The following is a 27,597-nucleotide window of genomic DNA, read 5'->3' on the forward strand; positions in this document are numbered from 1 at the left end:
GTAATCATTGACATTGTGGTACTGTGTGGAGTTCTGTGACTGGAAGCAAGTCTGACTGGTTCCAACTCTCCCTCAGTCTAAGCTGCAAGAGAACTCTTGTTTTCAAAAAGGCTCTGTGTTCAGCTCACACTAGTTTTGTAACTTCTAACTGAATCCCTGAAGTTAGTATTCATTCCTTTGTTTCATTTAAAACTACCCTAATTGCTATTTACTGAGGGTAATCAGTGGTATCAAAGTGTGTTTTAGTTAGTGGTAATGCAGAGCCAATGCTTCCAGTAAGTAAATACTGCCATTTCATGTTTACTTAGGAAAATCTATTTTTACTGTGTTTTCATGGCTTAAATTGTTGCTATTGATCTTGGGCTTGATTATATACCTTACTATGGGAAAACAGTGTCATGTAATTTTTTTGGTTGTGTACAATAAATTGCTAGTAGCAATAAAGAGTAATAATGTGATTTAAAAAACAGTAAGTTAAATGTGACTGTTAACATGTTGACTGTTACATGCCGGTAGTAGACAGAAAACATTTAATTAAAAACAACAATTTACTGTAATTTAAAGAATAACTAACATTCAATTTGCAGAACCCCCAAGTTTATTTTTTGGCACATTTTTTTTTTTTTTTTTTTTTTTTACAGTTGAGAGATGTTTTAATAATAGTGAAAATCTGTAATTCTACCAAAGTTGGTCCAGCAAGAATATCTGTAAGCTTTTACAGAAATATACTGTAGAATACCATTTGGTATTTTACTGTGATTAACAGTAATTGTTTGGCAATTTTGCTGCCAATTTTTTTCTGTTTTTTTTTTTTTTATAGTGGAGCAGTGTTTGCCTCTGTCTGCTCTCTGGAGCTCATTATTAGAGTCCAATTATCTAGATATGCCAATATGCATTTTCTCCAAGGAAACAGCACTACTTTGCACACCTTGTGAATGTGTGGGTGGCAAACGGCAAACCGAATAGCAGCACTAGGCATTCGTAGGCTATGCCCATAAATGCAAACCTCAGAAACTTTCTGTAACCTGGTAAAATCTGAATGTTGTAGCTGGTAGTCCATGGTGACAATGTTCTCTACCCATGACGAGACTGGTCATTCATGCCACTCTAGAAAGAAAACAGCCAGCTGGCTTACCTGAAACACCAACAGAGGGCAGCTGTCCTCTGGCATTCTGCCAAAGAACAACCTTATAGGAGCCACTGGGCTGATTTGTAGTGTTCAAAATATACAACACGCTTTTTTATTAAATTCGACAAGTGAAAATTCACAGCATTCACATAATTTACAGTAAAGAAGGCACATCTCTTGGGGACACTGAACACCTGCTATGATCCCCTGAGAAACATATAATACACATAAACCGGGGGTTAAAACCTGAGGCAACAGAAGAACGAAAGAAGTGCAACACCCTGCTTTCCTAAACAGAACATAGTGGGCTCTATGGAGAAGCAACAGTGTCTCCATGCTGCAAAAGCCCCTCTCACCCAGATTCTGAACTAGGACGAGTGTGTCCTTTTTTTCTTCCGGTCGCCAAGTCTTTCTGGAAGCCCGGAGGGAGGGTTTGCTTCGTGGTTTGCCCCATGACTAAGTTAACTCCAAGATGAAGTCAAAGAACAGAGAGTTTTTAACTGTCATTGGTCCAGGAGGTAAAAAAAAAATTGAGAATCTAGAAGACTTCTGCTCATCTTCCGATAAACCATGCATGCTGTAGAGTTTGCTAGCAGCAGCTAGCAAACTGTAGAATAAGGTGTTCCTGGCTTGTTGAAGAGTGTACTAACTGAGGGGACAAATGGCTGCATGCCTTTATGGTGTGAATAAAGATGTCTTCTACCAGGACACAAGAGGGATATTCTATACGATACATGTTGTATGTAGAAATACAAGTGAATTGACTGAAAAGGAATCAGTAGTGCTGAGACTCCATCTTTGGAAGTAGAGCTATGCTGGGCATGTATGGATCAATCATCAGGGTGTGTTGCTGATCTGTACTTCTCTCACACACCAGATGGTCTCCCTAGAGTTTCTTGGAGTTTCTTCTGTGTGGGAGTAGAGCAATATTACCTCATCATTATCAGTACAAGGTTGAATTAAATAGTGCCTAGTGAGTGTGAGGAGGCAATGTCTGACCTGGCTGAGCCTGGTGGTAATGTAATGATACGTGGCCGTGCCGTAAGAACCAGCTCCCCCAGAAAAGCTTCTGTCATTAGGTTTTTCAAAGTATTGAGTAAAATCTCCTCCATTAGATCACCAAATTCTGTACTCCTAAAGATGGAAAGATTGAAAAAGGCAAGTGGGGAAACGGATACAGATAAAATCACTATATATATATAAAATACACTCAACATTCAATTACAGTTAACAAGGTCATTTATGCAGTTACCCAGTGATCCAATTTGGTGGTGGCTGCACATGAAATCACACAGATCCAGCTAAAAATGTATATATACTAAACAAAAATATAAACGCAACACTTTTGTTTTTGCTCCCATTTTTAATGAGATGAACTCAAAGATCTGAAACGTTTTCTACATAAACAAAATAACCATATCTCTCAAATATTGTTCACAAATCTGTCAAAATCCGTTACGATGAAGAACTGGAGTCAAGTCGAGACCCCAATGAGGACGACGAGCATGCAGATAAGCTTCCCTGAGACTGTTTCTGACAGTTTGTGCAGAAATCCTTTGGTTATGCACTCCGATTGTTTCAGCAGCTGTCCGAGTGGCTGGTCTCAGACGATCATGGAAGTGAACATGCTGAATGTGGAGGTCCTAGGCTGGTGTTACACGTCGGTTGCGGTTGTGAGGCTGGTTGGATGTACTGTCAAATCCTCTAAAACACCTTTGGAGACGGCTTATTGTAGAGAAATGAACATTCAATTCACGAGCAACAGCTCTGGTGGACATTCCTGCTGTCAGCATGCCAATTGCACGCTCCCTCAAAACTTGCGACATCTGTGGCATTGTGCTGTGTGATTCAACTAAACCTTTCAAAGTGGCCTTTTACAGGTGGCCAGTCTAAGGCACACCTGTGCAATAATCATGCTGTCTAATCAGCATCTTGATATGGCACACCTGTGAGGTGGGATGGATTATCTCGGCAAAGGAGAAGTGCTTACTATCACAGATTTTGACAGATTTGTGAACAATATTTGAAAGATATGGTTATTTTGTGTATGTAGAAAATGTTTCAGATCTTTGAGTTCATCTCATAAAAAATGGGAGCAAAAACAAAAGTGTTGCGTTTATATTTTTGTTCAGTATAGTTATAGGTATAGTTACTCAATCCTCTAGAGCAGTTTTTCTCAATTCTGTTTTCTGGGAGTTTTTGACAAACATAAAAGGTGATTTGAAATAGGTAAAATAAGCCTAGCGGGTAACTCCTTGCTCAACATATTAGGTAAGGCTAACATTTAGCCCTAGCTCTAACGCTAACCCTAGCACAAATCAGAAGACCTGTTATTCCTACACCATTTACCCAATTTGGTGGAGAATAGCCAGACAAGGCAATGCTAAATCAAATGACATCTTCTTACACGTGGAGTATGCCAACATGTCAAACCGTGAAGCAGATGGCTACAATGGCAGAAGGCAACAACGGTTTCACATGTTGCCTGGTCTGATTTTTCTTGATTTGGATGGTAGGGTCAGAGCTTGGTGTAAACAACCTGAAAGTATGGATCCACCTGCCTTGTATTGAAAGCAGAGCTACACTGGTCATGTATGGACCATGGTACATGGTGGTGGTGGGGTAATGGTGAAGGGGATATTTCCTTGGCACCCTTTGAGCCCTTTAGTACGAATTAAGCATACACATAGCTATTATCTCAAACTGTTTTTTTGAACATGACAATGAGTTCACTGTACTCAAACGGCCTACATAGTCACCAGATCTCAATGCAATAGGGCGCCTGAACAGGAGATTTGCATCATAAAGAATGCAGCCAATTAGTCTGCAAGCAACTGTGTGATGCAAATGACAATAAGGACCAGAAACACTGAGGAAAGTTTCCAGGACCTTGTTAAATTTATGCTTCAAAGAATTAAGACACTGCTGAAGGTAAATGTGGGTCCAACCGAGTAAAAGCATGGTGTTCCTAATAAAGTGGCTAAGAGTATTTATAAAGAGGAAAGAATTCATTGCATATTTCAGCAACCAAAAAAGGAAGTGGGAAAAGAAATAAAGCACTTTCTTGAATACAATACAAACCTTCCGAATTTTATGGCACTATATTGCTTTAATGAGATGCCATGTGCCCACAACGCTATAAAGAAGTGTGCTGATGGCATAATAGCAGATGTAGCAATGTAGTCTCAGACACAGTTAAGACAATATTGTGCTGTGTGGTATTTGCAGTTTCAATTACTCAGTTATACATTACTGTGCTGGATGAATTAATATCACTATATGAGAAATAAAAATAATCCTATGTCTAAATAAAACAGTGTTTCAAATCACTCACCTGCGAATGGATTCCTGCACCTGTTCCCTGAGCTTGGGGTTCAGCTCATGACATAGCTGTGGTTCAACCTCAGACTGTGTATGAGTGTGTGCCACAGTGTCTGTGCTCTTCATGTGATTTGTAGATAGTCTCGAGTTAGTTAAACAAATTGTGTCTTTTGCACAAGGTGTCTCAGTGGAAGTCATGGGCAGAACAGAAGAAACAGGCCGAAGCTGGGTGAAGTAGGGCGCTGGCTCGTTCAAAGTGTTCTGCAGCTCCTGGTGGAACTCAGTGTCATCCAAGAGACTTCTGCAAGAAAATGTATGCTTTGTTATATATTGTGTTAGACAATATTGTCTAAAGAGTTAAATAACTTGATGTGTACCTGAGCAAAGAGGTGAGGGTGTTTGTGAGAATGTCTCTCTCTGGGCCGTGGGTGAGATAAGGCATGTTTGCTGAAAATAGCTTACTGTCAACTGATTCAGGCTGAGGAAGCTTCGATGGTGCAGATCTGTAGAAACATTTGGATACTCAGACCTACAGAACCATTTATTTTTTTGTACCTTAGCACTCACTAACTCACTCATCTTCTATACCGCTTTATCCTAATTCAGGGTCACAGGGACCTGAAGCCTATCCCAGGAAGGCACAAGGCAGGGTACACCCTGGACAGGGTGCAAATCCATCGCAGGGCACACACACACAATGGCCAATTTGGGAACGCCAATTAGCCTAATCTGCATATCTTTGGACCATGGGAGGAAAGCGGAATACCCGGGAGCATGGGAAGAACAGGCAAACTGCATGCACACAGAAACGGGAATCGAACCAGGACCCTGGAGGTGCAAGGCGACAATGCTAACCACTACATTCATATATTTTACACACCTGTAGATGTAATGCTTGCTAAACTGAGAAGAGAATTGTGCCTGGTACTCTAGCAGCGAGTGTGAACGTGCTGTGACTCCCAGGTGGAGCAGTTTTGGGCGAGGTGGCTGTGGTTGTCTAACCCGAACATCCCCCTGAGCTTTGTTTTCTGCCCTGGAATTGGGCCCTCCCAGTCCAGAGCCACTGTTACTGCTGATGGGTGGCAGCATCTGCAACATGTTGTTTTACAGATTAATAATTATGTTCCAGCTATATATATATATAAAAGTTAAAGCTGTAATACCCTTTTAAATTATGGAGCACGGCAGTATTGCTTTACCTTGAATTTCCGGTTTTCAGTGGAGGATTTCTTTTGGGCTGCTGTTCCTCGCTGAGTGAAAAAGAGACCATTTTATTTAATAAAATAGGCAATAAGGAGGTAGATAATAAGGAACATGGCTATACTGTGCATGTTTTAATGTATCTGATATAGTGAGGGTTGGAGCAGGACCTGGGTGTTTTTTTTCCGAGAGTTTGTCTGAATCAGGTCTTTTTCTGTTATGGTGAATTCATGTTTTTCTCTTTCTTTTTCCTCCTTCCATTGCTGTAGGTCCATCTGGTAACAAGCTAAAGATGATTCTGCAGTGACCTGGCAAGAACATGAGCAAAAGATTTTACTAGCATCACTATCTTTAAATAAAATTCATAGTTGCATTGAGGGCTGGTGGTCACATTTATGCAAACATAAAAACAACGTTTATATGCATTAAAGTATGTGCACATGAAAGAGAGAGAACTAACTTCACAGATGAGATCTTGCTGATAGAATGTGGGGTTGTTTGAGGTGTAAATAGTGAGGATGCAGAGAACACTCTCCTCTGCAGCCAAAGATCCACTATCAGGATGAATCTGCACTGCCTATAGGGACACAAATGCACACATACATGCAAACATTTATTTTAGAATTAAACTGTACTGTATTTTAAATAAGCAGTTTTAACTTAAAATTGTTTCCCCAAAAACAAGACTCCTGGATCTAGCTCCCAAACAAAGCTGAGAAAATACAAAGCTTATTCAGCTACACTATTAAATATAAAATGCTTTGGGCTTTAACACTTTTCCTGCTTACTGCGTACTTTCATATGTGTTGTTTCATTTTGTCAATGTTCATTATTACTCTAAATTAAAATAAAATAAAGATCTTTTATGAGGACGGGTGTTCAAACTTTGACTGGTAGTGCCAAATATGAAATAAGCATTCACGCACTTACTCGCTCACTCACTCATCGTCTATATCGCTTTATCCTGTATACAGGGTTGCAGGGAGCCTGGAGCCAGTGCAAATTGGGAACACCAATTAACCTAACCTGCATGTCTTTGGACCGTGGAAGTAAACTGGAGGAAACCCACCAAGCACTAATGCAAACTCCACGCACAAAAAAACGGAGGCAGAAATCAAGCCTAGACCATGGAAGTGCAAGACGACAGTACCTAGACCATTGAAGTTCAAGGCGACAGTGCTAACCACTAAGCCACCGTTCACATATGAAAGTAACAAAAAAAAAGACAGTTTTTACCTTTTTACTTGTACAGTGGAACCTTGGATTACGAACATAATCCATTCCGGAAGTGGGCTCATATTTCAAAACACTCATAAATCAAAGCAAATTTTCCCATAAGAAACAATGGAAACTCAAATTATTAGTTCAAAAAATAAATACATAAATACAGTGGAACCTCGGATTACAAGTAACGCGGTTTACGAGTGTTCCGCAAGAGGAGCAAAGATTTTTAATAAAATTTGACTTGGTTTACGAGCACCGAGTATCATGTTTCCCACATGTGCTTCTTGTTTTGAAGCCAAGCGTCACGTGATCACAACTGAGCCAACGGTTTTTCTCTCTCTTGCGCTGCGGAATCGTCTCCCCTGCTGGGTCTTAGTGTCTCTTACTGGTATAATCAACATCCGTGCACGCGTTTACTGTTTACTATAAAACTGTGACCCCGTGTGTGTGTAAAACATATTTTATTTTGTGTTTGGAAGCGCGTGTGTACAGCGCGTGTACTCTTTCTTATAAAACACGTGTGTGCGCGTGAGTAAGGCAAAAGAAATTCTCAATACAGAGGTTAAAAATCTAACCTCTGTGTGTGTGTGTGTGTGTGTGTGTGAAACCCCCATTCACGCACGCTTACAGAAATAAAGGCAAGAGACACACCCTCTCTGCTCACACGAGTGTCATTAGCGATGTTTATTGCTAATTTCAGATTAAACAGTGTAGCGGGAGAGAGACGTTGATTTATGACCGCTGTTTACGGAAGTGTAGTCCAGTGCGGGAGATGCATTGTGGGTAATGCAGTCCGGTGTGTGTGAACGCGAATGCGAGATGAGAGTTTTGTTCTTAAGTAGTTTTTTTTGTTGGATTTAAGTGCAGGATCCACCCGAAAGTTTGTACTATAATCTGACAATGCAGCAAATAAAACAACGGGCATCGACCAGTTTGTCTATCTTATCATTACATGAGCTTGAATTAACAAACTGTTATGCTGTCACGAACAACATTTAAAAAAAGCGGAGAAGCTTTAATAAGTTAGAGGAGAACAACAGTCTTTCCGTTAATGTGTGTGTGAGTGTGTTTAAACGAGAGGAGAAAGTTTTAATGTGTAAGATGGGGAGGGGGAGACAGGAGGGGCTGAAAGCAAGAGTCTCTACTTACTCTAGTCACATACACACACACAGTGCCTGCATGCACAAAGGGAAACGCTTATCTGCCAGGATTTATTTTTTACTTTTTTAAAAGGTAAAGTGCAGGTTAATTTGTTTTATTTTTCCTTAATATTTTGTATGAATTATTTTTATGTATTTATTTTTTTGGGCTGTAGAACGAATAATTTAAGTTTCCATTATTTCTTATGGGAAAATCTAATTTGGTTTATGAGTGTTTTGGAACACGAGCCCACTTCCTGAACGAATAATGCTCATAATCTGAGGTTGCACTGTACATAAAAATAATTAATACAAAATATAAAGTAATAAAAAAAATTACCTGCACTTTACCTTTAAAGAAAGTCTAAATAAATCCTGACATAAGAGTTTCTGAAGCTAAAGTTAGAGGAGAGGAGGAATGAGCCCCTCCCGTCTCCCTCTTCTCATCTTACACAGTAGCCCTTCCTCCTCTCTTATTTGAGTTTCTCTCTCACACACACACACATCAACGTGAAGACTGATTTTTTATCTGAAAAATTAACAAGGAACATGTCTAATAATGCTCGCGTGATCACACACTAATTGCTGTAAAGTAAAAATATAACAAATTAACCTGCACTTTACCTTTGAAAAGCAGTGTTTTCATTAGAAAGTGTGTGTGTGTGTGTGTATGAAGGCGAGAGGAGGAGGGCGTCAAAACAAGAAGCCCATGCGTGATACATGCTACTTGGTACTCGTAAACCAAGAATTATAAATTTTTTAAGTCAAAATTTATTAAAAATCTTTACTCGTCTTGCAGAAGACTCGCAAACACGTTACTTGAAATCCGAGGTTCCGCTTTATATTTGTGAAAGTAGCTCTGGGTTAGTATAATGGGGTCTGCTGAATGCAATAAACTAGATAAATGTAGTTCCTATTTGACACACCTGTTTGCCAGTTTGCTCTTTCAGTTTCCATGAGTAGAAGACTCGGTCAGTTCGAGAGACGTTTGACAAAAACAAGATACGTGTGTTTCGAGAGCTGACTGGAATGTCACCAAAAGACACTCGCTCCTCTGACAGGAACACCACCTTCACGCACGTGGGAAAATAATACTATTTTTTTAAAAGCAATAGAATATTTAAATCTTTTTTAAAGAATAATTAAAAAAAACATTATTAAAATTATGAAAATAAAACATTAAAAGTATGACATTGCACAGGGAAAACACAAGCGACCCATGTGCTGTAACTATTTAGACCCAAATTCACTGTTCTGGAGATTTTTCCATTACCTACCTGTCCAGGTATGGACACTTTCTGAATGCAAGGCACAGCAAGATGTCCATCATGAAGTTGAAGGGGCACAGAGTCTATCTTGTCAAAGCCGCAGCCCTCAAATGTCACCGCGACACTTTCTCCCTCTAGCATGTATATAGGAATATCCACCTATATAAATAAGATAAAATAGGGACAAAGTGTTTGTTAGGGTTGGGTACCGAAAACCTATATAACCGGTATGTACAGGACCGGAACAGAACGCGGATTTCGGTGCCTCATTTCGGTGCCACTTAAATGCCTGAACTATTGCAATTGTAATAAGCATCAGATTCATCAATACACATGATCGCTAGCAAAATTTAAATACTGCATTCATGGGGTGTCAATTATTTCCTTAATTAGAAAAATCTTGAGAACTTCGGAAAGCTTGATAATACAAATCCAGTAATGTTACTCTCCATTTTATTTTTGTAGATTAAAAGTTTATTAGATTAGATTGAAAAATTAAAAGCACAAATCATCAAGAAATGGCCACTCGAGATGCGCGTGAATGCAGCAACTAACGTTACACTTGCTCTGACGGCAGCAGATGGTCAACTGCTATCTTAGCTTGCTAAATTAAACAACTTTTGTTAAAATGCCTACTAACTAAACGGTCGAAAGTGTGGCTATATTTCACAAGAAAGGATTCCGACACCGCAATGTGCAGCAAATGTTTTATAGCAGTTGCGGGTAAAGGGGGAAACACAACAAATCTAATGAAACATTTGAGGGCACACGGAATAAACTTAAAAGCGGAAGGATGCACCTGGCACTATCAGTGTGGATGACCCCAGCCCCAGTCATACCAACCATAGCAAAAAGGAGTCCACCGATTATGATGACGGCAGCAGCCTTTCCGCAGGTTAGTCGTAGGCTAATGTAATGTTAATTGCAAAAAGCAAATCTTGCATTCATGCTAACAAATAGTAAAATGATTTGTAAAATAATAATGTAACATGGATTCTGTTTATAATTATGGCTTTCCAGCTAGTACTAGTAGTACTACAACAGTGACCCCATTTACCATTGCAAAGAAGGCTAATTTGACTAAGGAGAATTTTTTTTTACATATTTTGTTCAATAAAAATGTATGCTTGGATACCTTCAATTGACCTAAGAGTTGAAAATACATGCTTGTCTCATGCAAAGCGTGAAAAATGGGGGTAAATGGAGCAGTGGGCGGGCCACGACCTGTCGTAACAGCTGTCGTAAATAAATCAACCTCTCTCTCCCGCAACAACACACTGTTTGTCTGCGGCGCCCGTGCGATCGACGCACTCATTCCAATGAGTAGGAAAAAGATGCAATATTATGGTTTCTGTCATTTTTTATATATTTGCGTATTGACTGGGCAGGCCCACACTGGCCAGTGGCCCACCGGGAAAACTCCCGGTACTCCAGATGGCCAGTCCGCCACTGCCCATGCGGATTTGCAGGTGAAGTGCTACGATGAACTGCTGCACTCTGTATTTTTTGCTGGTGATATAAACCATTTTTGTTTGTACAAATCATTCTTTAAATAATAATAAAAAAAACATATTTTAGCCTTCTTGACTTTGCTCAGTGTTTCAGCATTGTAAATTTAGTTCGTTCATATAATTAAAGTAGCTCGTGGAAAGGAAAACTTGCCAGAATTTACGTACAAATAACATAATGAATTTTATGATGAAGTCCTAATATGAGCTTCCCCTGTTTCAAAAGCTAGCAGCCACCACTGCAACCCAGGTAGCCAATGTGCTAAGGGGAATTAGCTCAAGTGGTAGAGCGCTTGCTTAGCATGCGAGAGGTAGCGGGATCAATGCCCTCATTCTCCAGTGTGTCCACGCAGCCAGGTGCTGAGGCCTGCCTATTGAGTCCAGGGTTATAGCTTTCCTCATAGGGAGCAATAACGTCTTCAGGAGCAACATCTTTCTTGCTAACATAGAAAACTGTTGCGATGGCCTGTACAGGGTTCAAAACCGCGACCTTGGCGTTATTAGCACCACACTCTAACCAGCTGAGCTGACAGGCCAGTGCCGGCTTTTCTCAGATCCTCAATTTCCTAAGGAACATCACCTAGTCCAGTGTTTTCACATGGGAATCAAAATCCCACCAATATTAACATAACTCCTCTATGAAGTACCCTAGAAGTAATTGACCTTAGTCAATTACTTAGTCCCTATTTAATAAGGCGCGCTGGGGGCTGCCCACTTAAAATTGGGCAGAGAAGAATTATACTTTATAAAATCATCTTCTTTGTCTTTCGGCTGTTCCCTTTCAGGGGTCGCCACGGCGAATCATCTGCCTCCATCTAACCCTGTCCTCTGCATCCTCTTCTCTTACACCAACTAACTTCATGTCCTCTTAATGCATCCATAAATCTCCTCTTTGGTCTTTCTCTAGACCTCCTTCCTGGCATTTCCAACCTCAGCATCCTTCTACCGATATATTCACAATTTCTCTTTTGAACATGTCCAAACCACCTCAATCTGGCTCTCTGACTTTATCTCCAAAACATCTAAAATGGGTTGTTCCTCTGATGAACTCATTCTTGATCCTATCCATCCTTGTCACTCCCAAAGAGAACCTTAACATCTTCAGCTCTGCTACCTCTAGCTCTGCCTCCTGTCTTTTCTTCAGTGCTACTGTCTCTAAGCCGTAGAGCATTGCTGGTCTCACTACTGTCTTGTACACCTTTCCTTTCATTTTCGCTGATACTCTTTTATCGCACAACACACCTGACACTTTTCTCCACCCATTCCAACCTGCCTGTACCCACCTCTTCACCTACTTTGAACACTCTCCGTTGCTCTGAACCGTTGACCGTAAGTACTTAAAATCCTGCACCTTCTTTACCTTTGCTCCCTGTAGCCTCACCGTTCCTCTTGGGTCCCTCTCATTCATACACATGTATTCCATCTTGCTGCAGCTAACATTCATTCCTCTGCTTTCCAGAGCATACCTCCACCTCTCCAAATTTTCCTCCACCTGTTCCCTGCTCTCGCTACAAAGCACAATGACATCTGCAAACATTATTGTCCATGGAGACTCCTGTCTTACCTCATCTGTCATCCTGTCCATCACCAGAGCAAACAAAAAGGGGCTTAGAGCCAATCCTTGATGCAGACCTCCTCCACCTTGAACTCTTCTGTCACACCTCCATCACATCTCACCACTGTCTTACAGCTCTCATACATGTCCTGCACCACTCTAACATACTTCTCTGCCACTCCAGACCTCCTCATACAACACCAAAGCTCCTCTCTCTGCACCCTGTTGTACGCTTTCTCTAAAACTACAAAGACCCAATGCAACTCATTATTACCTTCTCTGTACTTCTCCACCAGCATCCTCAAAGCAAATTCTGCATCTGATGTATTCTTTCTAGGCATAAAACCATATTGCTGCTCACAAATGCTCACCTCTGCCCTTAACCTAGCTTCCACTACTCTTTCCCACAGCTTCATTGTATGGCTCATTAGCTTTATACCTCTGTAATTGCCACAGCTTTGCACATCTCCCTTGTTCTTAAAAATCGGACACTTCTCCTCCATTCCTCTGGAATCCTCTCACTCTCCAAGATCTTGTTAAACAAACTAGTCAGAAACTCTACTGCCACCTCTCCTAAGCACTTCCATACCTCCACAGGTATGCCATCAGGACCAACAGCCTTTCCATTTGTCAGTACATTTCCATCTCTATCTTTCATCACTCTAACCTGATGCACATCCTTCCCATCTCTATCTCTCTGCCTCGCCAACCTGTAAAGATCCACCTCTCCCTCCTTATTGTCCAGCCTAGCATACTAGTCCTCATATGCTCTTTGTTTGGCCTTTGCCACCTCTACCTTCACCTTACGCTGCATCTCCCTGTACTCCTGTCTACTCTCTTCAGTCCTCTTAGTGTCCCACTTCTTCTTAGCTAGCCTCTTTCCCTGTATACACTCTTGGACTTTCTCATTCCACCACCAAGTCTCCTTGTCCACTTTTCCCTTACCTGATGATACACCAAGTACCCTCCTACAGTACCTGTCTCCCTGATCACATTGGCTGTAGTTGTCTAGTCAACTGAAAGCACCTCCTGACCACCCATAGCCTGTCTCAACTCCTCCCTAAAGACTAAAGATGAGGTAAGACAGGAGTCTCCATGGACAACATTCTTCCTTTCTCAGCTTCCACCACTTTGTCCTCTGCTCTGCCTTTGTCCTCTTCGCCTTCCTCACCACCAGGGTTATTTTACACTCTCCCCTACCAACACTTTGCAGTCACTGATCTCTTTCGGATTACAACGTCGACACAAGATGTAGTCCACTTGTGTGCTTCTGCCTCCACTCTTATATGTAACCTTATGTTCCTGCCTCTTCTGGAAGAAAGTATTTACTACTGCCATTTCCACCCTCTTTGCAAAGTCCACCACCATCTGTCCTTCCACATTCTTGTTCCGGAGACCAAACCTGCCCATCACATTTTCATCACCTCTGTTCCCTTCCCCAACATGTCCATTGAAGTCTGCACCAATCACCCCTCTCTCACCTCTGGGGATGCTCTGCATCACTTCATCTAACTCACTCCAGAATTTCCCCTCTTCTTCTAACTCACATCCTACCTGTGGGGCATAACCACTAACAACATTGAACATCACCCCTTCAATTTCCAGCTTCGAACTCATCACCCTATCTGATACACTCTTCACCTCTAGAACTTTCCTTACAAACTTTTCATTTAAAATAGCTTCTACTCTATTTCTTTTTCTATCCACACCATGATAAAACAATTTGAACCCTGATCCTAAGCTTCTGGCTTTGCTACCTTTCCGCTTGGTCTCCTGGACAGTATATCCACCTTCCTTCTCTGCATCATATCAACCATCTCTTTTGCCTTCCCTGTCATGGTCCTAACATTTAAACTCCCTACTATCATTCCTAAACTCTTGCCTTTCCTCTTCTCTCTCTGCTTTCAAACACGCCTTCCTTCTCTCCTTCTTCGATCAACAGTAGCCCAATTTCCACCGGCACCCTGTAGGTCAACAGCACCAGTGGTGGTAGTTGTTAAACCAGGCCATGACAGATCTGGTATGGGAGTTATATTTGTAATTCGCATCATTGATTTGGCAAATGTTTTACGTCGGATGCCCTTCCTGACACAACCCTCTGCATTTATCCAGACTTGGGACTGGCACAAGAAGACACTGGATGTACTGAATAGTGATTGATGTGGAAGCCAGATAAATAGGAGAGAAAATTCTTTTATTGGACGAAGAAAGAAAAAAAGTTAAAGAGCTTGGACCAGATCGACCTGATCTTCTAATTAAGCAGCAGTCGAGTGAACGCTCAGCGCTTCTCCAGCCCTTCTTATGGCTATTTACAGGTGATTATTAAAGGTTTCGTTTTAATTTTGTTTGCGACACACACACACAATTATTTTTGCACCGGCCAACCAGAAATGTTCCGCATCCCCACCTCACCGGTTTTTGGCCACATGATGGCAGTGTGGGGAAAGGGGACAGAGATTTAGTCAAGTGGATAAGTATGGTTTACGTTGTATATTCGTGTTGCATGAAAAGAGTATAAGACTCACTTTGTTGGACTTAAGAACAAATCCGACTTACGAACATAACCCGTTTGTTCGTAAATTGGTGACTACCTGTAATTCAAGTAAGGTTATTGGTTGCATTTGAAGCAGGAAGTTTTATAAGCATTAACTATTATGATGTTAGCAAATAAATCAAAGAATGCATAGGCAATTTAGTGATATCCCCAAACTTGCGAGCTTGACTGGTCCTAAGTCCACTTTGTACAAGACAAGATCAAGTAAAAAAAAGCTCGAAAGCTTTAAAAATTGCTCATAAGAGACCAAGACTGATCTTCAATACTACAACACTACTTCTTTTTTATCCAACTAATGACCATATACTAATCTAATGGGCAATACATTGTCCGCACCTTCATATGAATGTGCATGCCATTAAACAATATCCAGTAAATGAGAAATGCTGGTCATACCTTCAGTTATCAAGCATTATATTAGAGACAACATCATCAGTGATGGTGGTGGCACAAGCAGTCTGGCTAATGGAGTATGTGTAGCTGTAAGTGTATAGGGGTCATTGAAGGGACTTACGCTATATGTTTTAGCCTCCAGAGGAGAGAAGATCCACCTCAAGGAGGCAGTGCATCCAGGCTGCACATCTCCTTCAGGGTTCAGGCACTGCAGAACAGGATGACTAAAGTTCTCCTCCTGTAGTTCCTGCAGTGGCAGAGTGTCCACACGGTACCTCACTGGCTGAGCTCCTCCATTATACAACTCATACACCTACACACACACACACACACACACACACACACAGCCATTAAACTAAAACTCCAGACTGTGCTACAAAAACTGATGTGTTTATTTACACCTTAGCTCTTGAAAGAAATATAAATCATAGAAATCTGTCTTAGATTTAATGTAGTATGCAAACTCTCTTAAGTTAATGAGTATCCTGACCCATAAGGTATTCTTTAAGTACTTCATTAGTATCAACTTGTGTATAGATCTACCTCAAAAGACAGGAGCCACTAATTAAAAACAAAAATCATTCAGTTAGAAAGACTGAGTATAATAAACTGCCCTTGTGTTAACTTTACTAAAAAGGCTGTTTACAGCTCAGTGGTGCACTTTAGACTGGGGGAGGAAACCCACCACACACGAAGAGAACATGCAAACTCCATGCACACAGACCCTGATGCAGGAATTGAACCCAGACCCTGGAGGTGCAAAGCAACAGTGCTAGCCACTACACCACTGTGGCACCCCAGCTAATAAATTTCCTTATTTTATTTCTTTTGTGTGAAAATAGAATTGTAACGGAGTGAAAATATAATTCTATATGATTCCTTAGTTTTACAGTGCATCTGGAAAGTATTCACAGCGCATCACTTTTTCCACATTTTGTTATGTCACAGCCTTATTCTAAAATGGATTAAATTCATTTTGTTCCTCAGAATTCTACACACAACACCCCATAATGACAACATAACAAAAGTTTAAAATTTTTGCAAATTTATTAAAATTAAAGAAAATTGAGAAAGCACATGTACATAAGTGTTCACAGCCTTTGCCATGAAGCTCAAAATTGAGGTCAGGCGCATCCTGTTTCCCCGGATCATCCTTGAGATGTTTCTGCAGCTTAATTGGAGTCCACCTGTGGTAAATTTAGTTGATTGGACATGATTTGGAAAGGCACACACCTGTCTATATAAGGTCCCACAGTTGACAGTTCATGTCAGAGCACAAACCAAGCATGAAGTCAAAGGAATTGTCTGTAGACCTCAGAGACAGGATTGTCTTAAGGCACAAATCTGGGGAAGGTTACAGAAAAAATTCTGCTGCTTTGAAGGTCCCAATGAGCACAGTGGCCTCCATCATCCGTAAGTGGAAGAAGTTCGAAACCACCAGGACTCTTCCTAGAGCTGGCCGGCCATCTAAACTGAGCGATCGGGGGGAGAAGGGCCTTAATCAGGGAGGTGACCAAGAACCCGATTTTCAGCTCCAGAGGTCCTCTGTGGAGAAAGGAGAACCTTCCAGAAGGACAACCATCTCTGCAGCAATCCACCAATCAGGCCTATATGGTAGAGTGGCCAGATGGAAGCCACTCCTTATTAAAAGGCACATGGCAGCCCGTCTGGAGTTTGCCAAAAGGCACCTGAAGGACTCTCAGACCATGAGAAGCAAAATTCACTGGTCTGATGAGACAAAGATTGAACTTATTGGTGTGAATGCCAGGCGTCACGTTTGGAGGAAACCAGGCACCGCTCATCACCAGGCCAATACCATCCGTCCAGTTAGGCATGGTGGAAGCAGCATCACAATGAGGGGATGTTTTTCAGCGGCAGGAAGTGGTAGACTAGTCAGGATAAAGGGAAAGATGACTGCAGCAATGTACAGAGACATCCTGGATGAAAACCTGCTCCAGAGCACTCTTGACCTCAGACTGGGGCGACGGTTCATCTTTTAGCAAGACAACAACCCTAAGCACACAGCCAAGATATTAAAGGAGAGGCTTCAGGACAACTCTGTGAATTTCCTTGAGTGGCCCAGCCAGAGCCCAGACTTGAATCCGATTAAACATCTCTGGTGAGATCTTAAAATAGCTGTGCACCGACGCTTTCCATCCAACCTGATGGAGCTTGAGAGGTGCTGCAAAGAGGAATGGGCAAAACTGGCCAAGGATAGGTGAGCCAAGTTTATGGCATCATAGTCAAAAAGACTTGAGACTGTAATTGCTGCCAAAGGTGCATCGACAAAGTATTGAGCAAAGGCTGTGAATACTTATGTACATGTGATTTCTCTCTCTCTCTTTTTTTTTTTTAAATAAATTTGCAAAAACCTCAAGTAAACTTTTTTCACGTTGTCATTATGGGGTGTTGTAAGTAGAGATCTGAGGAAAAAATGAATTTTATCCATTTTGGCATAAGGGTGTAACATAACAAAATGTGAAAAAGGTGATGCGCTGTGAATAATTTCCCTGAGACTACTGGTGCAAAGGTTTATCGCACCAAGTATTAACCTTGTTTACTTTATTACTCCTATCTTCTATCTCTAATGTCATACAAAAACTATAGAAATGTTAAAATCTTTTTTCCATTATAAAATAATATAATTAGAATGTTATAATTATCAAATTAAGATTAAAGACTTGTTTTAATTCAAAACATTAAATTATATTGAATACAAAATGTAATTGAATTTTGTTAACCAGAACCTTTTTTATGCATAAGTCATTATGGTATTCAGGGTGTGAGAGCAAGAACTACCAAAGGGAACCAGATAAAGGTAAATGAGCCAGACCTGTATGGGAGGATGAAACCCTCCAATAGCCACAGGAGCAAAAACATGTCGAGTAGAAGGAAAGTGAAGGTAGTGTCTGTCCTTTTCCACTGTAACACCTATAAAATTCAGCTGCCGAGATGAAACAGAACCAGGACAAATCAAACATTCTATAAACTTCTACAGTATATCCAGATCCAAGTGCACGGTATGCAAACAACATTCGAGTCATAATTAGAAATGAGGCTCTGTCTTACCAGAATCTCTCTACCGTGAGAGAGCTTCAGCAGGACAGGAAGCCGATGCATCCCAACAAAGTCATGTCTGCAATAGGAGAATGATGCGGTACATTTACCTAATATGTGAAAGTCTACCAAATGAAGTTTAGTTTTAGATGAGGAACAGTCACAATGCTTTACTTGTATGTGAGCTGCACTGCCCTCTGCTGACCGGGTTGCAGTTTGTCAGAGCGTGGGGACACAGAAAACATCCTGTTTTCCTGCACCTTCATCTGAAGGATCTCATTGGGGCTTAACTCTTCTGTGTCAGCCCAGCACTCCAGCTCAATCTGCTGATCCTCCGGGAACAGAAAAGACCTGTTAGAGGGATGAGTATATGTACTGGTCAAAATAATCTAAAACTTCATCACAACAGAATACACAAAATAAATGTCAAACAGAAAACAGAAAATGAAGAATAGAAGAAGATATTATATGAATTGTGTGATAATATTGCCAAAATGCATTGAGGGAATTAATAAAGTTTCTCGAAAAAGGATTATGTTGTATACACTTGATAATGTAAATCAGAATGTTTTTCAGAATTCAGAATTAATGCTGCATCACAGTTAACTGTAGATATGTTCTAAACTAAAGTCAGATAAAGATAAAAACCTTTAGGCATAGATGATGTAAAGCGGCTGATTTATTATATACTTCTTAATTAACAGTTACTGTATACACCATAATGTATTTAAAAACAACTTTATCAATCAGATTAAAAATATATATAAAAGCACTGTGGTATACGATGACTATCATTCTGTCCAATCAACAATAAAACTAGCTAATTTTATACTGTCTAATTTATTGAAGTGATTTTATTTCAGTGCACTGAAAACTAATAATACCCAATTACAGAATCAAACAGGAACAGGACCAAATCTCAGTTAATGAAAGACAGATAGGGAAAGGTACCACATACCATTCTACAAGGATATTCCCAGGGTTCATAAACATGAGCAGGACATTGGAGGGGTCTGCATTCAGGGGAGCAGCACTAAAGTTAAAGTCCAATATGGCTGAGGTCAAAACAGGTGGACAGCGGTGAAAACTGGAAGATACATCAAAACAAGCACATGATTTTGCACAGATTATATTGAAACATTTATATTACCCTGAGATTTACTTCAGGTACTAAATAAGAAACAGGACACGTTACCTGTGTCTTGTGGGCACTCTGTAAATAAGCTCAGGGGGAGCTGGCTCACTGAGAAAGTAAGATTTCAGTGTGTCAAGACAGAAGAGGTCCCACAGATACAGCTTACTTAAACCCTCCATGCTGCCACTGCCACGGGCATCCGTCACCTGCAGTGTGGGATAAACCACTTCGACTTCAACTTGGCACAGAGAGCTGGACTCCCCCTCCACCAACCCTGTGAGGTATAGAGAAAAGGTATAGAGGTATAGAAAAATTACAAAATGCATTAGAGATCGCAAATAGGAAAAGTAAAGTATAAAGCATTTGAAAAGTGACTGCATTTTGACCATAATAAACAGAGATTAAAATGAAATGAAAACGAACACACTATTTGCTCATAAGGCATGATATATTCTATTACAGTTACAGTATACTCGTAAGTTATTTCATATAAAATATGAATGGAATTGATATTTCATATTTAATATATACACAGTGGGAATGTTATGGGAAAGTTCTACAGCACATGGTATTGTATGTTATTATTTATCAGGATAACTTGGATTAATGCGCTGATTTAGAAAGCAATGACTAAAATGGAATACATAATTATAAATACTGTAAATGATTTATGTTACTTAATCAAAAACAAACAAATTCTAAAAACTATTATAAATCAATCATTATCAAGAATATATTTTTTTATATTTTATACATGTGTAAATACTTTTATAGACCAGGAAGGTGATTTGTCATAATTGTTTCACCAGACTCTGAAGTAGATCAAGAAATATTGATCAATGATCAAATTTTTTATTATATCATAGTATCTTATGTAAAATGTGATCATGTCAGCTGATGTGAAATGGATTTAAAATATCTATAAAAAAAGCAAACCATTAAAAAAATATATCCAGCTCTATTTGTCTTGTAAATTTGGTACCAGCAGCATTAAGGATGTTATAGCCGATGGTCCAGCGATATCGTGCCCTGCGAATAGGTCTCACAGTGGAGTGAATTAGCAGCTGACACCGAGCTGGAATGATGCCCTTCATATTTTCCATGTCAAGAACTGCAGAAGGGAAGAGAGATGTCTATAGGCCGCATATCGAAAACAATTAGCAGTGTAGAACACTATATATGACTATTAAATAAACTTATCAAAAATAGATCTGTATTTTGCACTGATGTAGACATTTTGCCTTTGTAATGTGAGTTCTCCATAACATAATGTGTTCACAGGCGTCTCTTACCAAGAGGGTCTTTAAGTGAGTCCTCAGGAATGCCTGGAGCACTAATGCTCTGCTGCACAGTCAGTGAAAAGCTAACAGCACATGGACTGGTGTTAAGCAGAGGAATGTCAAATGACTTACAACCTCCAACCAACATCTCACCCAGATCCAGAAATGAGTGACCAGCCTGGAATCAGAAGATCAAACGTGCAAACATGCACAGTCAGTCACTTTCTCATGGTATCGTTCATAAACTAACTGGTATTAGAACTAACTAATTTTATAAAGATCTTCATCCACTCCATCATGCTGACCATTTCAAACTTTTTTCATCTCTATATGCATATGGACTAAAAAGCATTTTTTTCGGTTGATATGTTTGGGAGCATAATGTCACCATAACCAACTGGAAGAGGTGACTTGGTTTTAGGCTAAACTAAAAAAAAATTAAAATTAAGGTATCTTTGAAGTAAGCACATGTCCTAGAAACACTTTAACATATATACTTTATGCACACATACTCAAGCTGATGATTTTAGAAATTATTTAATTTCCTTTTTTTTTGTCCATGCCAAATTATTATATTTATGCTATTCCTGTAATAATACAATATCTGACAAACCTCTATACACATCTATACACACCTCTATGGAACCTTTGGCAGACAATCCCACAACTTTAAGAGAGAGTTTCGACCTTTTATACTCTGGTTTCTGAATGGGCCAGAAAATTAGACTTGGCTTCATGTTGTACACCATCTCCTCCAGAGGGCTGAAGGACCAAGTCTGAACCTGAACAGCACCAACAACAGGAAATCTCTGATTAACTTTAAAACGCAGCCACACATAAAGGATTTAAAATTTTTAATGATGACACAATCACTCACCTGGGATTCATTGGGCTGGAGTATACCTGAGTCTGGTTGTACAGAGAGAACCCTGCGATCGGAGCCAGAAAACCTCCAGTGAAAATGTAACGGAACTCTGCTAAAGTTCCTAATGCTCAGAGTTGCCTTGGAGCAAGAGCCCACTCCGGTGGGGATGAAAAACAAGTTCCCATCACCCTCCAGTGTGATGCGCGGCCTCTCTGCCACACACACCACCCTTAGTTCCTAATCACAGAAAAAACCCATCTAAACTTTGCATGTGTCAGGAGCAAAACTTACAGTGGTCAACATTAAGATGCACTTTTCAATATACCTGTCTATGTTTGGGGCTGGCATTGAGCTGCAGTGTCATGGGCAAACTGTCAGGGTTTTCTTCAATAGGAGTAGATTTGAGAATGAGGATCTGGTGGCTGCCTGGTGGTACCAAGCCACTAGAAGGCAGCACAAATACATCAGGACAGTCTTTTGTGTTCAATTTAAAGATAAGAGGAAGATCTCCTGTGTTCTGCAGGAGAAGACTCCTGTAGGAGACCTGATTTAAAGCTGGAAACATCTGGAGAACACAAGGAACACAGAATAAAGCCAGTAATTTGGTTAATCTGTGTGAGAATCAGGGAGATAATGAATTTAAATCTTACATGCCATTTAAAAAAAAAATTTAATGTTATATGTCATTTCCTTTCCAAAGCGCTGGACTCACCACTTGATTCGTCTGCAGAGAGAAGTAAGGGATGAAGTGCTCATTTCGAGGCTGAAATGAGTGAGCAGTCACCCTAACTGTGAGACACCAGGGAGGGCACAGAGTTCGGTCCTCTGTCTGCCGATAGTCCCGCATAATCTGGTGGGTTCAAGGATCCATGTAGTTATTATACACACTATTCTTACCAAATCGCAAATCACCTGCTTTTTAAATATTATCAAACATCTTCTCAAGTACTTAAACCTCCCATAAAAGAACTTAATCACTGCATCACTACTTTACCTTGTAAAGCCCGAAACACTCGAGCTGTGCTGCCTGAAAGGCATTGTGCTGTTTTGGTGTATATGTTACTATGAACGCAGTGGACTTTAAAGGGCTCAGGTCACACGTGAGAGGAGTGATGGAGAATGGCGACTCAGCAGCAGGAGTCCACAGCAGTCTGAGATTGCCTTTGGTGTGGTTGGTGATGGTGACCGATTTAGATTTTGGCCCTGAGTAAAAGAGCAGTTCAGAGGGCTCCACTGTGACATGGGGCAGGGGGAAACATTCAGGATCTCCAGTCTCATTAGGATGTTCTCTTGCCTTATCTGCTGAGTTCATGTGGAAATATTCTTCCATCACACTCCTCGGGGACAGAGGAGACCTGGACAAAGTCATGTCTTCTGATGAGTCCTAAAAGGCAAATCATGAGGAGATTATTATACAGGTTCTCTTTCTAAGATTATTATACAGATTCGCTGTTTATCCACATGTAAACTTGACACATAAGTACAGATCCACATTGACCTTTTGAAATAATAATGCCCCACTTTCATCCAGTTGCAGTTTATGATCAGAAAGCATAGCACTCAGTATATCAGGAGGGTAGCAGGTTAGACCACGGAGCAAGTTTTGTCTGTACACACGGAGATGTCTGGGTTGTAAGATGTGTGGCTTAAGCTGTTCTGAGTGACAGGTGCCAATCAAGTCCAACAAAAGCGGCTCCTTAAAAAAAGAAATGTTATCCAGAAATACTGAATAAGATGAATTATAGAAATCTAAACATAAGGTTATAAAATTATAAACCAGGATATTTTTATCTGAATAAAGGCTAAAGACAAGCAATGTTTAGAAACTGATCAAAAGCAATTTTCATGATTATGTTAAAATGTGGTTTAAAAGAAGGTGTGTGATCAAAATGTTACAGTACATCTATTTGTAGAATATTTAACAGTGATGTGATCAATATCAACTAAAAATAATTATTATGGCAATGACAGTGTGGAATTTAGAATTTTCACTTGAAGGATAAAAAACATGATTTTAGAAAAAAGTTAACTTTTTATATTGGCCCCCCAATAACTCCTAGTGTATAAATAAAGCTTTCTAACCCTGCCTTACTGACATACCCTGTGAAGTATAAGGCACACGGCTCTCTTGTGATAGGCAATAGGATGATATGGGCGGAAAATAAAATGCAGAGTGAGGCTCTCCTTGGCTGGCAGAGTGCCAACTGGCTTTTCAAGTGTGAACACACTATGGTTGCCACGGTCGATGTCAAACTGGTAATGAGCCTGGACAGTAGACGAGTTTATGATACGAATAATACGAACAGCTTCTGCTCCCTCTTCCACACAACCAAAATCAACCAAAGAGGAGCTTAAAGTAACTTCTGGACCTGCAGAAATCAAGAGATACAGTACATACTGAAGCTAGTCATTGCTACTTTCACTTTCTTTGAATGTCATAAAATCATTGTCACAGATAAAAAACCTTGAGAGAATCATAAAATGAACATAGGTACAGATATTTCACTGATTTATCTCACCTATGCATGAGCCAGAGACTTTGAGCATATCTGTCCTGACCCCCCCAGGACAGCTGAGGCGGAAGTAGTCCACACTGATGTTGTCCACAGTAAGTGGGGTGAATCGGACAGGCACTCGCAATGTTGCACATGGAGCCAGTTGCCCTCCCTGTACATCACACTCGAACACAGACTCCATATGGGCTGGCTTTTTCATACGAGTCAGAGAAAAAGAAATTAACACCTGAAAGAGGGAATGCTTCAGTTAGAGAGTTGGAGATAACAAAGTTGTACAAATCATGACAATAAGATGTAAAAAAAAAAAAGGGGCATGTGATGTCGAAGCGTCTCACTGAAGTAGGATTGTAGATCTCAAAGTGTTTTTCCAAACAGCTTCCAATTGCTACACTGCCAAATTCAAGCAGCTTTCCATCTTCTTCCGGGCCAGGGGAACTGATCTGTATGTGGGGGTACTTGGCTAAAGAAACGAAAACTGTATTATATGGGAGCTATCTTTTATTTAACCCCATAAACTCTCAACACATAATTTTAACATTTGTCCTTATTACAGCATATTATTCAGAAAAGACTATAATTACTTCATGAAAGATGTGTGGCAATGTAAGTATGGATCTACAGACTGGACTTTTAAGATATTCAATTGTAAATCACTAAATAGCTTGTACTGAGTTAAAAATTATTGGGTGTTAAAGGGTGAGCAACTTTTCATTCACAATCTTTATAGAAGATTTGGTGCATACATTCGTATGTCTGGGATTTGACAAAATTCTGAATAATTTTAGCCCTTTGTAGAATTGACCAATGATGGTTCAGTGATTTAAGCTTTGTGAGTCAAAATTGACTCGCTGCACAAACACTCTAAACAAACCCCAATAACCATCAATTGTATCCTGTCACAAATATTACACAAAAATCTATAAATTAAATAAATTAATGTAATGTTATATTTGCTAAACTTACAAACTCCTTTAAGCAATACTGTGCAGTTGTTCTCTCCCTCCTTCCCGAATGTACATGAGGCCTCAGTCTGGTATACCAACGCTTGCTGAGGTTTGAAAGTTACAGAGACCCTGCAATGCATGCCTGGCTCCAAAACCCCACTCAGTGGAGAGAGCTCAAATGGTGGCTCCACCACCCACTGGAAACAGGTCTGCAGCTTACTAACGAACAACAAATAACCCATGAGTATTATTATTATTTTTTTTTTAAGCAAATTTACCTGTCTATTTAAAAAGGTAATAATTTTAAACCCTATATTGGGGAGATTAAGAACTACCATAAAACACATTACTGATAATGTTCAAATTAGCATAAAATGCCTATTATAGAAGATTCTTCTTCTACAAATTTTATCTGGGGTCTCCATACCTGGCATTGCATAAGAGGAAGCTGGTGCTTGTGCTGTGTTGGACGGCACAGGGTGGAAGCTGCACCGAATCAGGAAGCTCCAATGCATGGTGTAGCATCACTGCACGCAGTTTCACTAGAAATGTTCCATCCTTACACTTGAACTCAATACTGTCCTCATGCTCACACTGCAGAGGTAAGAACACACAGCAATTAATAGACAAATTTGCATGATGTATGGACAAATAAACAAATGAATGTAACAAATAAAATACTATGCAATAATTTTCAGTTATTTTAAAATCAGTACATAATCAGAACATAATCAGTCTCTATGCAGTACCTTCTGATGGGGATGGAAAGTGATTGGCATGGAAAAAGAAGTTCCAGGACTAAGAATGATGGTCTGAAGAAATAGAGGTATGGTAAACACTGTGGACACAGGAGGCCTAGAATAAAAATAAGAAAAAATGTAAAGGCTAAGTAAATGTAAAAAAAATCAATATGGTGTATAAATAAAACGTCACTAGCAACTTTGTGTACTTTGTTTAACTTTTACCTCATCCACAACCAAACTAAGGTAAAATCACCTAGTAAAAGAAGTGTGCCCTCTGTGAGACCCAGAAACTTACCTGAAACTGAGCTTCTTTAGTTTTTCATTAACATTTTTTAGAACAAGTGTCTTGGTATATTCTCTTCCAAGCTCCCAGCCCTCCCAGACTAGCTCATCCAAGGTCTCCACTCCTAAGAAACGGCTGTGTCTGGATGCTTTTCTCGAAGACCCTCTGGATCGTTGCAGACTGCAAACCTGCAATATTGGGCAAATATAAACACCTTATTTTATGCAGATGTATTATTACAGTTGAGAGATAAATCAGATTGGACCTTGTTCTGGAGGTGATTAGTGAGCACATTGTCACTAGCAGCACTCTAGAGGGCAGTATATCCCAAATAAAGTGATAAAAATATCCAATCTTATGTAATCAGACCAGTGTTACAGAATCAGAGAGTTGCAAAGACATATAGATTATATAGAAGATAGATTACATAAGAATTATAACTAATTCACTGTAATCACAGGCATGAAATATTAGCTTATAAATGGAATAAACAATATACTGTAGCATGTCTGCCATTTCAAAATTATTCCATATGTAGCATAAAAAGTGTTGTAGGGTTTTCTACTTAAAATGATAGTACCACATAACCCATTTTATATAAAATAATTACATAACTCAGTAAACTGGATGAAAGCTCCATTTTCTCAATGGCTGTATATAATATGTAAACATAGCATTTCTACAGGGATATGTTCTATAAATTTCCAAAAAAAAAAAAAAAAAATAGCAGGCTGAACTCAAACCACTGAAGTTGCCAATCTAATTAGTAAAATGGATAATTTTAAACCACAATAAAAGAGAGAGGAGAGAATTATCCTAATGCAAAATTTATGCAAATAGAACACTAGCACATGCTTATTACTGTATTTATAGATTAAATTTTATAATAATGGCATGGTGATGTGATTGAATAAATTTGACATAATATACCTTGTTAAAGTTTAATTAAATTCAATTCAATTTCATTTATATAAAACTTTTAGCAATGTTCATTGTCACAAAGCAGCTTTACATAATCAAAAAGTACTTTTATTTACACAGCATAGCCGATTATATAAAGCCTTTTTTCTTGAAATGCTTTCATAAAAAAATACTCACATGCTATTTTTCATTACATGGTTGAACCTTTTGGCTTGTTTTTAGTCAGCAAACTTACATATTGTCCTTTATATTGTCATCATAATTCATAAGTCATATTATCTTTACAGTAAATAGACTCTATGGCAGTTACCTGGTTATATGTTTGCATAAATGTGTTATCTGAGCAGACTACAATTTAAACTTCTTACCATTCCCTTTGAGCCATGTCTGTTTTCTGATGGAATTCCAGAGTTGCGAGGGTTCCTTGAAAGAGTTGCTGGCATTCCAACACGTTCTGAATACAAATCTTTAACACATGCAGATCTATCATTGCATGGATCGCTTTTACAAATCTAAACAAAGTGCAAGCTTAGACATAGCTGAGTAAAGTAAAAATACACAT

General features: G+C 39.7%; 1 protein-coding gene across 1 annotated transcript; it reads right to left on the minus strand.

The window, feature by feature from the left end:
- Positions 1-1,574: 1,574 nt before the first annotated feature.
- cfap65 (cilia and flagella associated protein 65) lies at positions 1,575-27,478 on the minus strand. The gene is made up of 32 exons (XM_053496913.1): positions 27,404-27,478; positions 26,127-26,302; positions 25,838-25,943; positions 25,516-25,682; positions 25,108-25,307; positions 24,480-24,604; positions 24,148-24,370; positions 23,729-23,997; positions 23,127-23,324; positions 22,623-23,012; positions 22,341-22,478; positions 21,954-22,193; positions 21,641-21,865; positions 21,399-21,545; positions 20,776-20,941; positions 20,466-20,594; positions 19,544-19,757; positions 19,307-19,435; positions 18,523-18,699; positions 18,361-18,427; positions 18,125-18,235; positions 15,413-15,604; positions 9,291-9,440; positions 8,940-9,083; positions 6,111-6,227; positions 5,821-5,958; positions 5,650-5,700; positions 5,331-5,539; positions 4,828-4,953; positions 4,464-4,751; positions 2,129-2,263; positions 1,575-2,037 (listed from the first exon to the last, which is right to left on the minus strand). Exons 1-32 carry the CDS (start codon positions 27,476-27,478, stop codon positions 2,016-2,018), a joined length of 5,244 nt encoding a protein of 1,747 aa, XP_053352888.1. The 3' UTR covers positions 1,575-2,015.
- Positions 27,479-27,597: the final 119 nt, after the last annotated feature.

The sequence above is a fragment of the Clarias gariepinus genome, chromosome 5 (genome assembly GCF_024256425.1).
Source record: "Clarias gariepinus isolate MV-2021 ecotype Netherlands chromosome 5, CGAR_prim_01v2, whole genome shotgun sequence".
NCBI classification, from domain to species: Eukaryota; Metazoa; Chordata; class Actinopteri; order Siluriformes; family Clariidae; genus Clarias; species Clarias gariepinus.